The following is a 10,705-nucleotide window of genomic DNA, read 5'->3' on the forward strand; positions in this document are numbered from 1 at the left end:
ATAGAGACAGCCAGATCAAATGGTTGTAATAATAACAACCACCCAACAACCGTGAAACCAAATCACAAGTTTAGTTGTTAAAACTTGACTCTAGTTTATATAATAATAAAATTCCCATCACATTGAGCAGCAGTTTCTATTATTATTCATATTTATTCTAACAAATGTGTTAAAACATGGCCAGCTAATTTCATGAAGCCAGAACCATCGTATTCCACGCCTATCCTCTTTCTCTCGGTGTCCCTTGACACACAAAAAGTCTTGTGGTGTATACCTTAAAAGTGCATGAAATTGCTCTATTTTTCCAAACAAATGACTGAAAGAACTCTAGTTCCAATATTCGTCTTTTGGGCTTTCCTTACAATAATCACCCCTACACTCATTCTCTTGTCAGAGAATTCAAAGGTTGACCTCGATCCAAATGGTAATGAACCTTTAAGTAATTGCTAATTCTCCTCATTCCTCAAACAATGATAGTAGAAATTTAAGTACTTTGTTTGTCAATTCGGTTTGCTTCTTTGCCAACTTGTTACTTATTATTTGTAGCACTTGTCATTTTCTAGTTCTCATTATCTTCAATGTTTATATCCAAATTTACAGGAAATATAACTGAAGGAGTGAAGCTTGGACGAATGATCGGGTACACTCATAATTATAGCATAAAAACAGCATCACCGCTAGCCAAGTCTGAAGAGGAACTGGCCTCGGCACCAGCCCCAGAACCATTACCAACCTCATCATCTGGAACTAGTACTAATAGAGTTACTCCTATGGGGTCACACTCACATCATAATCATACTCTTATAAGAAATAAAACCCATGATGGGTTTAACCTCTCCTCTCCCATCAAGATACACGCCCAAGTCAAACAAGCATATATCAGATAGACAAGTACTTCGTGACAGACATGCTTACTGTATTTGAATCTCAGACTGTTATATGTCCTCAGAAGTCTTTGTGGAAGAACAATGTAAGTTGGTGAGAAACAAAATTAATTCATTACATTGTAAATATCTACTTAGGTTCATACCATGATTCTGAATTTATATAAATCTATTGTTGAGGTCTAATAAAAAGAGAAAGAATCAAAGGACAATTGCTGCTCCAAGCCCAAAGTAATCCAATTGCAAATTTGTATGTGTTGTGTAAATTATGTCATTTATGTGTATGTAGCTATGAAACGAGATGCAGTGTCTCTCATCATGAGCAATGGGATAGCCTGATGGTCTTTCTTTTCCTTTATAAAATCAAAGAGTCTTTGTTAACAAATTCTTTAACTACTGTTCTTGCACGGATTAATAGTGTTGTTCATTTAAAAAATTGAGTAACCTGTTTCCAACTCAAATGTTTTGTACTTGATCACAATTGAGGACACCATGACACGTTTTGGTTGCTCAATTGGCTCTTCCTTCCCCAGCCAAAAAGAATTGCAGTTTTCAACGCATAATTGTAAAGTTTGTTAAACTGCAGCGTAATACTTAAGCTTTCGTGCCCATCGATGACACTTTCACTTTCTGATTAAGCATCCATGTTATGATTCTTGATAATTTGAAAGAGACAAATATAAGTTATGTTAACACAAGGTTGCCTTAAAAATGACAACAGAGTACTTTCATGTACTCAATTTCATTGCTTACACCCCTCTCTTAAATTAACTTATACACATTAGCTTATACAGAATTTAACTGAAATAACTTTTATAAAAGTTAAGTAAATACATTAATTTTCTTTCAAAAAAAAAGTGCATATATTAATTTTAGTTTCTGAAAAAAAAATCAATTAATTTTATTTCTTATTTTCTTCTATGCTTATGGAGAAGTTTATTTAAACATGACTTAAATTTAATTTTCACCACGATGATCTCCTTGGACTCCATTTGCCTGAAAATTATTTGTCATCCCTCAGCTCCATCTAGTTAGCCAAAGAGGTAAACAGAGAAGAACTAACGCAAAAGCACATTCTGCACGTAACATGAAAAATTGATTCCAAACTGTTAATTACTCTCAATTCTCAATGAATACTCCAACCTTGTGTATGTGTTGTAGAAGAACAAAAACAATTTTCCATTGCTGATTGAAATCTTAAAGAAAAGCTTGGATTAGTAGGCATGGTTGCAGAAGTAGGTAAAACATAGAAGGGACAAAGAAGAAGCAGAACAGAAACAGGTTTACATAGGGTTTTCAATTTTCAACTCGTCAGGTAAAACATTAAGTGTGTGTATGGTTTAGAGCATTTTCAATACAAGAAACTCATTTGGATTTCTTAATTATCTTTTTGTGGTCTCCAGATCATTTTTTGTGATCCCCGCAGTGTCATGTCAACTCATATAAAATTTTACTCTAATGTAAAAAATCGTAAAAAATCACAAGAAATTTAAACATTAGAGTTTCTTTTATAAGAAACTATCCTTAGTAACGAAGAAATCCACTTTGTCACGTCATTATGCTCCAATAAAAAAAACTCACAAAAAACCGTTCTTAACCTAAGAAATCATAGAAGCACCCCGATTAGAGATGCTATTAGAGTTAGCACAACTTCCAATACACCTCTCTTGTTGCTTTGAGTTGAACTGACATTTGAACTGGTTCAACGTCAAAGCAAACATGCTATAACTAGTTTGCATAGCAAACAAGAGCACAGACGTGAATCCTTGCTTTCTAAATTCTCAAACGAACGTGTCAAGGTATTCTTCACGGTGGTGTACTTGACATCCGGGTACAACGCCGAAGCCTCAATCCCAAAAGAAGGCTCAATCTCAAAGTTAGTATGGTCACCCTTCACGAACACCCAGTGCCTGATAGCTAATCCCATTGATTGGAAGAGGTGCCTCTGCAACAAAAGAGAATATCAGACATTCAGCTTTATTTTTCTTTTTGTCTTAACCCTCAAGCAAATCTGACTAATTTGGTTTCGCTTGAAGGTAAGTAAAGCCCAGAGACAATAATTCTTTTTGTTAAGGATCTAATTTTGATAGTATCTTATGGATTCAACATTAATGTAAGACATTAATTTTACTATATTAATGACTCATGTTAAATCACTGAGTTGACATTCAGTTTTATGGTTTGGACTAATTTTATAAGGAATCATCAAATAATACACTATCCGACTAAATTGTTTATCATAATTTTGTTAGTCTTATAATTTTATATAAATTTAAGTATTTTAAACAAAAATTTACTTCAATATTAAAATTACTAAAATAAGTATTTAAATTAATTTTGTGGATTATATGATACTTAAAAATATGTTATTTATAATATAATAGTGTTAAGTAATTGTTACTTATATAAGTAACTTCACGTCACAGTGAAAAAAGAACTTAAACAATATTGATTAAAGTTAAATAACTTATATAATCACCCATTGAAGTTTCTGTTACTGCTTATTCTGATCAGGGCGAGAATTACGGTAAAACACAGAAAGAACAATAAAAGCAGAGGCAGAAACTCGGTTATTATCTCAACTCGTAAGTCATTTATTATTTTTCAACCATTCAAGTAGGAACATTCTACACATGAAAGGCAAGATTACATCACATAGCGATCTTTTGACATAAAACACAATCTTCCACTCTCCAAATCAACAACTCAGATTATTTAAATATCCGATCACAAGAGCATCTTTCTCCTTTTAAATTCTCAAGCGAACTGACCAAGGTATTCTTCCACGGTGGTGTAGTTGACATCCGGGTACAACTCAGAAGCCTCAACCCCGAAAGATGGCTCAATCTCAAAGTTGGTGTGGTCACCCTTCACGAACACTGAGTGGTTGATTGCTAATACCACATTGATTGGAAGAGGTGCCTCTGCAACAAATAATTAAAAGGAATATCATGCATCTTAATTTGTATAGTATTGCATACTTTGAACCAAATTCAGAAAGAATGCACTACCTGACTAACATCGATTATTAAATTGTACTAATAAGGTTCAAATTTTGAAACATAGAAAACAACATAATTATAATTACTAGGACTAAGGATATTTATACAGACCTTCGATGTCCTTGAGAACCTTCTCCTCTGGTACATAAATTTTTTCGAGGGTCTTGCCAATCTTGTTCTCCCACAAGGCCACAAGCTCGTTGAACGAGTAAATGTTCTTAGGGGGCCTGAGGTAGAGAATCTTGTTCAATGTCCTAGGGTCATCCACAGCCCTGATGGTGTAGGTTCCAATGTCCTCTTCCTTGTTGAAAATTGCTGCAAGTATTCAAGAAAAAGATGCACATTATTACGGCTAGGCACGTACACCGAGATATAAAATTGGTTGGATGTCAAGAAAAAAGAAAAAGAGAGAAAGATGGTGAGTTTGAGTTCTCCAACAAACAAAAAACTAATAAACTAAATAATAGTATTGAATTAACGTAGAAAAGTGGATGTAGATTGGAAATGCTGTTATATTGTTACCTTTAGGATTTCCATCGCCCAAGATAATGACTTTGTCTTTGGGTGGAGGTGGAGCAAAAGCACCTGGTTGTGCTAATGTGGGAAGAAAATAGCCAGCGAAGTAGTTGCTGGAAACGTACGTATAGGGGATGCCTTCGGCTTCAATGCTGCGTCGAATTTGGGCTTTGATAGCTAATGCAGATTTTGCTGGTTCCACGGCATGGACACGATCCACGTCGTTACCGAATTCCGAAGGGAAAAACCTCTGCCAACAACAACACACTATTCCTACCTTAGAATGTTTACTAATTCCACTTGAGTATTGAGTAAATTCAATCAAATGGGTTCAAACAAAATATAGTAGAATAGAACACAGCGTAATAAATAGTAATATTTTTTAGTTCAAAATTATAAATAAATAAATATATATATATATATATATATTCACTTTTAAATGTATCAATTATTAATTTTCTTTTATATATTTAATTTATTGTAAAGTCTATTCATAAAATATTAGCATTACTTATTTTTCATGAAAGTTTATGCATTATTAAGTCATTAACAATATAATTTATACTTATTGGTTAAAAATTTGTATTTTGGACTATGAATAGTATCATTATACTATCTAACAATCACTTAAACTAATTAATTCTATTAATATTTTAAAAATAAATTAAAATTTATGACAATATTAATTAAAATGAACCAATTTAATTATTTTTAATGGTATTGATAATTTGGTTATTTGTTTTTTATAATCCCTGCACACCAACATAAGTGTTGCACTTGAGAAATAAATTTATCCTGAAATAAATATCAGATTTAGTTTTTTAATGTAATATTATAACAGTTTTTTTCACAAATACTTTTAATAAATATTATTTTAGTTTTTTTAATATAATACTAATATTAAAATTAATTTTATAAAATTATTATTTTCTTTTCATTTATTTATTAATTTTCTTCATCTTTGTAAAATAAACATAGATGACAGATTTTAAAAAATAAAATTATAACAATTATTTTAAGATGAAAGAAGAAATTTACCGTAGTCGTTCCTAAAACATAATTGACAACTAATAAATATTTGATAACCTAATAAGTATACCAATTTTTTAAAAGTAAAAGCACGAGTAGGAAAAAATGCATACTTTTAAAAATGGCCAATAGCAATACATGTGATACATAACACGCAGTAATGGTAGTGTAATGTATCAAAAAAAGTTGTCCCATTGCAGAAATTAAAATGATAGTGGTTGGAATAGGGACCAAAGTCGATGGAATGCTTCTCAAAGCAAGTCAGACAACTCCGTGAAGTCTATGCGGTGGGGTCTCTCGTATCCAACTATGGGCACGAATCCTCATTTGTGGCTTCGCCGTTTGGTGCTTTAGGTTGATTTTTTCTTTCTTTAATTCAATGGGCGATTAATTCATTTTTTTTCAACAATAGAGTGTAATTTGTTTTTAACACATAATTCTTGGCAGTCAATAATTTATAGAACAAATAAGTCATAAAGTATGAAGTTAGGAGAAGGTACTACCTTAACATTACCGGCTTCCTTAATGGCAGCGATGATCTTGAGCTGATCGGCAAGCTGCAGGTGACCCAGCGTGGATATGACGACATCTACTTGCTTGATAGCTTTCACCAACTTCTCATGATCGTACAGATCCCCCTGCCATTGCCATTAATTAGTAGACTGAAATGAAATTAAGATTAAATAGTTTGAGAGAAGTCTTACGCGGACCAAATTAACGCCCAAAGCCTCAAAATTGTGGATGAGTTGTGCCTTGGAGGGGTCAGAGAGTGTGGATTCCCTCACCAAAGCAAAAGTGGGATTTCCAGCCTTTGCGCTTGCTTCCACTATATGTTTGCCGATGTAGCCGGTGCCTCCTATGATCAAAATCTTGCTTTTCTCACCCATTCTTTCACTCTATACTTTGTTTTCCAACTCTCTTGGGATTAAGCCACTCCCTGCCCGAATCTGCTTTAATAGCAAGCTCACACACCCCAAGTTACGTTAGTACCCTTTTTTTTTTGCAAATACTCCTCATTAATCCCATCCCAAAAATTGTTTCTGTTCGTATTTAGTTTAGGTTGGAAAATTGATTCTCTCTCTATAATTAATTTTAAATAAATTTTTAGGTGTTTAATTTGATGTTAAGGAAAAGTTCCAAATTAATTAGGATGAGTTAAAATAACTTTGAATATTTTGTGTGTTTTTGAACCAAAATTTATTTATAACTTAATTTTATAATGAAATATTAACTAAAATTTTATATTACTTCAAAATCAATTATAACTAAAATTATTATTTTTTAAATAATTATATCAATGTTGATTCAAATACGGGCTCGACTAGACTATATCTATCTAACAATGTATTTGGTTCATGCTGAGTGATACTGTGAAGCAAAATCATATTAAGAGTAGTTTTATGTTGAAAATTTTATTTTTGTTTTAAAAAAAATTAAAATTAAAGCAATTTTGTGTTAGATAAAAAAAGATAAAATGAATAATTTAAAAATAATTTTAACTTTAAACTTTCTTCTCTAAGAAAAAAAAAAGTCTTTTACAATTTTTTTGGACTAAATACAAGTAACTTTTTTAGTTTTTTATTTATTTAATTTGATCATTCATCTTTTTTTTTCCTCCGCGTGGAAAGAAAGTGTTAAACTTTCAGTTCCGTTCAGCTTAAATGTGACATTAATGAATAATGATGACTAAAGTCGTGTTCACTCTTCAATGGGGTGATCATTGATCCGTGGGTATCTTGATTTCAAAGCAAAGGAGTTGGTGAGTTTTGAGTCCCCACTTTCCAACGAAGTATGGTTGCTGGAAAGCTATTTTTCATTTCAATGTCTGATGCCCGCAGCTTTCGGCCTTAAACATTTTAGAAATATGCATTTTTTATGTTAAAAGTATACATAAATCATTAACCATAATATTTTCATGAAGAGGGCTAGGAATATAATATCTCATAGAGTATACTCTTTCAAACATATTCTTCTTAATTAAAAGATATTAGAAAATTACAAAATCAAATTAAAGATCGAATGTTTAAAAAAATATGTTAGATGTTGTATTTCTAATCAATCCATAAATTTTTTATCATTTTAAATTTTTTAGTTATTATAAAAATGTTTTTATTTATTTTTAAATTATCACTCTTTATAATATATACCCAAAAAAATACATTAGCAGTATCTTAAAATCATTCATTAAACTACGTGTCTAAGAAAACTAACAGTATAAACGTGTCTAAGAAGTTCGCTATTTTTTTTTTTTTTGTACATTCTAAAAGGTTGTTGTAAGGAAAACACTTTTTTTTCTCGGAAAAAAAAAAGGAAAACACTTTGTTACGCTCAATGAATCTGGACAGTTTTAAAGAGGTAGATTCAAATTTTCTAACTCATAAAAAAATGCCAAATACAGCATAGTTTTTATTGAAGTTATTTTAGTATTATTTTCAAGTTGTGATTGCGTCGAATAAACACGCAAATACACTAGTTATTATTCATTTAAAGATTTTTCGAAGGTAAATGTTATGATAATTTTAAGATTAAAAAAAAACAGATAAATTTTTTTGGGTGTTTGTTTTTCAAAATGAAAAAGAAGTAGCTCTTGAATTTCATGGGGTGTACTGTGTAGGAAGTTACTGTCTTATTTTTTCCCTCCAATTCTGGAGCTAGTAGGCCAGGCTCATTTGTGTTGATCCACATATAACTCCTTTTTAGAAGGAATCTTTCTTCTTGCACCCATATACTCATCCTGCACCTCCTTTTTGTTTTATTATATTCAAAATCTCAATAATACCCTTTTTCTCTCTGTTTTTTTCGGTGATGTTATTTTTTGGACTATTTTCCAGTGATGTATGTCATCAACCAACTATACTACCTATGATCCCTTTACGATTTTTTTTAAAGGCCATTTTTTTCACGTATCAAATAATCTACAATCTCTTAAAAAAAAAAAAACTAGAAGAATAGTAGGAGTTAATCAATGCTACGTAGCAAATAATAGCTCTACATCTTAGGATTAGAAAGCAGACAAACGAAACGTACTGCATGCTTTCCTTAACGACAAAGTCAAACTAGTTCAATATTCTCTCTTAAAAATCTGTTGGAATTTTTTCATCCCTTTTCAAACAAACCAGAAATACAGTTCTTTTGCAGAATTATAAGTGACAAAATAGAAGCCATTACACATATAGATAGCAACTATACTGAATACTCGTGGAGATATATATAGATACAGGGCGACGTGAGATAGAAAAAGTCATATATCAAGCACTAATTCCATCTCCGGGGTTAAATTTCGTTGACCCCAAGTTGGCCACGTGAAACTGTGACGCATACTCGTTGGAAGCAGCTTCTATCACCGGCGGTTCATTCAGAAATGCCCAGTTGCTCTTGGTCCACCTGCATTCACCCCAATGATCATTCGCAAAAATATTAGTAATTATTAAAGGGTTTCGTAATAACAATATACCAATTTGTGCAATTACAATCTGTAATTTAATTTACCAGCCATTTTTCTTGATAAGCTGCTCTAAACTTTTCTGGTCAACGTCCATGCCTAAGGACTCCTTTATGCTGGCCAAAGTCACAGTACTTGACTTATGAGAATTCTCTGAATCCTCGCATTTTCGGGTCTGTCCAGTATCCATCAAAATATATATTAGTAGCTTTATATATATATATATATATATATATATGAATTTCTGACACATATAAGGGGAAAAAAATGTAGAGATGTAGTTAATTTCAAAGTCAAACCTGAATAGTCTCAGATAGTTTGGAAATAGCTCTGAGGTGTTCTAACTCTGTCTCCTTCTTTGCTCGCCAGTAAGCATCAATTTCTTCTTTGGTGAGTGATCGATTCCTCTCAATTGTAGCTGCAAGTGCAACAGTAAGAAATTTTTCCTCGTCAGAAATCGCCGTCAGTGTTTTATTATCTCAACTCCACCAAAAGGTGAAGCATAAGCGTATAACATAGTAATACGTAATAACACTAGTACTAATTAATTATCATTTATCTGTACCTGATTCAGGATCTAAGATCAGAGAGTCCCATCCTGCCATAAGAGAACCCATTGTATTTGTTGCTGAATTTTTTTTCTTTACCGTAACAAACTTAGTAACTAAGCCACACTTAATTCTCCAATGTCTTTCTTAGTCGATGACGATTTTCTTATATGAACGTAGCCTTATAAGAGAGAGATATATAAGTGCTGGTGTACGTAGTGTAATGACGAAGCTCCGACTTGTTTGTCTATTTTGTTCTTATCTCTTGACAAGTTTTTTATTTGTGATGACTATTACTAATGTGATATCCAAAAGGTTTGGGTGCTAAGTGATAACGCTGATCATGATGAGAATGATCCTATGATAACGACAAAAATCCAGCGCTTATAATTTGGATATAAATAAAAAATTGAATACTAATTTTTCAGGCGGCACACAGAATTAATCAACAAAACAACGCGGCAACCGTGGACATCCCCACAGTTTTTGTTTTCGAGAATTTTAATTGCTACCAGTATCAATATTTTTCCTCTACCCTTTGAACACGTAAAATCCTGCTGACGCAAGTCTTTTTGGAAGCAGCTTCCATCAAAACGAGCGTTAGACACCTGACTAACCGACGAGTGAAGTTTTCTTTTCAAAATTTGAACATAATTAACTAGAACAGCACCACCAATTATGAAACGAATCTTAAGACTGATTAAGAAAATGAAAAATTAAATAATATATATAAAAAATTGGTCGCATGTTTAAACTCATTCTCTTATTAATGTAAAGTGTTCGTGTTAAAAAAGACCTAATTTTTTCTTTGTTTGGTGCTTCTCTATTTATTCGGTCATGTTTTTTAAATTTCTAGGGATTAAATAGTACACTTCCCAAGCTTTCTCAGGATAATTTTTGGGTAAATAATCACTTTTGTTCCTTAATATGTAATTCGCTAACAAATATATTTCTAAAGGATGAAAATACAAAATTTAATTTTCGAAAGTACAAAAGGTGTGACAAATATATCTGACCGTTAACTTCTCGTTCATCACGGTTAATAAAATAAACTACTTGACACAGAGAGATAATTTTGTCAAAAAATGATTGTTAACATGATAATCTCTAATTGTCATAGACATGTTTGTTATATAATATTTTTTTACTTTTCGTCTTCCTACTCCGCCCGCTGACAAATGTGTCCTGAAAGATGAGAATACAAAATTTAGTCCACAAGAGTATAAAAAGTACATAAACATAGTCAAATAATAATAGTAGATTGTGACTAATTATTATAATATA

At 31.9% G+C, this 10,705-nt stretch overlaps 3 protein-coding genes across 3 annotated transcripts; 1 reads left to right on the plus strand and 2 right to left on the minus strand.

Moving 5' to 3' along the window:
* The first annotated feature begins 163 nt into the window (after positions 1-163).
* On the plus strand, positions 164-1,277 carry LOC114414646. The gene is made up of 2 exons (XM_028378985.1): positions 164-424; positions 601-1,277. Exons 1-2 carry the CDS (start codon positions 286-288, stop codon positions 885-887), a joined length of 426 nt encoding a protein of 141 aa, XP_028234786.1. The 5' UTR covers positions 164-285; the 3' UTR covers positions 888-1,277.
* A 2,164-nt stretch (positions 1,278-3,441) lies between these two features.
* LOC114414647 (isoflavone reductase-like protein) lies at positions 3,442-6,369 on the minus strand. Its single transcript, XM_028378986.1, has 5 exons — positions 6,136-6,369; positions 5,935-6,069; positions 4,409-4,652; positions 3,998-4,201; positions 3,442-3,808 (listed from the first exon to the last, which is right to left on the minus strand). Exons 1-5 carry the CDS (start codon positions 6,316-6,318, stop codon positions 3,642-3,644), a joined length of 933 nt encoding a protein of 310 aa, XP_028234787.1. The 5' UTR covers positions 6,319-6,369; the 3' UTR covers positions 3,442-3,641.
* Positions 6,370-8,389: 2,020 nt separating this feature from the next.
* LOC114414648 lies at positions 8,390-9,646 on the minus strand. The gene is made up of 4 exons (XM_028378987.1): positions 9,439-9,646; positions 9,173-9,291; positions 8,921-9,048; positions 8,390-8,815 (listed from the first exon to the last, which is right to left on the minus strand). The coding sequence occupies exons 1-4, from the start codon at positions 9,488-9,490 to the stop codon at positions 8,680-8,682; spliced, it is 435 nt and encodes a 144-aa protein (XP_028234788.1). The 5' UTR covers positions 9,491-9,646; the 3' UTR covers positions 8,390-8,679.
* Positions 9,647-10,705: the final 1,059 nt, after the last annotated feature.

This window comes from Glycine soja, chromosome 6 (genome assembly GCF_004193775.1).
Source record: "Glycine soja cultivar W05 chromosome 6, ASM419377v2, whole genome shotgun sequence".
In the NCBI taxonomy this organism is placed as follows: Eukaryota; Viridiplantae; Streptophyta; class Magnoliopsida; order Fabales; family Fabaceae; genus Glycine; species Glycine soja.

What these genes read in the sequence shown, in the direction of transcription:
- LOC114414646 (XM_028378985.1), top strand. Translation starts at nt 286, where the DNA reads ATGAAATTGCTCTATTTTTCCAAACAAATGACTGAAAGAACTCTAGTT. An exon ending in GGTTGACCTCGATCCAAATG is followed by an intron (nt 425 to 600) that starts GTAATGAACCTT and finishes CCAAATTTACAG; the next exon opens with GAAATATAACTGAAGGAGTG.
- LOC114414647 (XM_028378986.1), bottom strand. Translation starts at nt 6,318, where the DNA reads ATGGGTGAGAAAAGCAAGATTTTGATCATAGGAGGCACCGGCTACATC. An exon ending in TGGGCGTTAATTTGGTCCGC is followed by an intron (nt 6,070 to 6,135) that starts GTAAGACTTCTC and finishes TGGCAATGGCAG; the next exon opens with GGGGATCTGTACGATCATGA. An exon ending in AGGAAGCCGGTAATGTTAAG is followed by an intron (nt 4,653 to 5,934) that starts GTAGTACCTTCT and finishes TGTTGTTGGCAG; the next exon opens with AGGTTTTTCCCTTCGGAATT.
- LOC114414648 (XM_028378987.1), bottom strand. Translation starts at nt 9,490, where the DNA reads ATGGGTTCTCTTATGGCAGGATGGGACTCTCTGATCTTAGATCCTGAA. An exon ending in AACTATCTGAGACTATTCAG is followed by an intron (nt 9,049 to 9,172) that starts GTTTGACTTTGA and finishes GATACTGGACAG; the next exon opens with ACCCGAAAATGCGAGGATTC. An exon ending in CTTATCAAGAAAAATGGCTG is followed by an intron (nt 8,816 to 8,920) that starts GTAAATTAAATT and finishes GGGTGAATGCAG; the next exon opens with GTGGACCAAGAGCAACTGGG.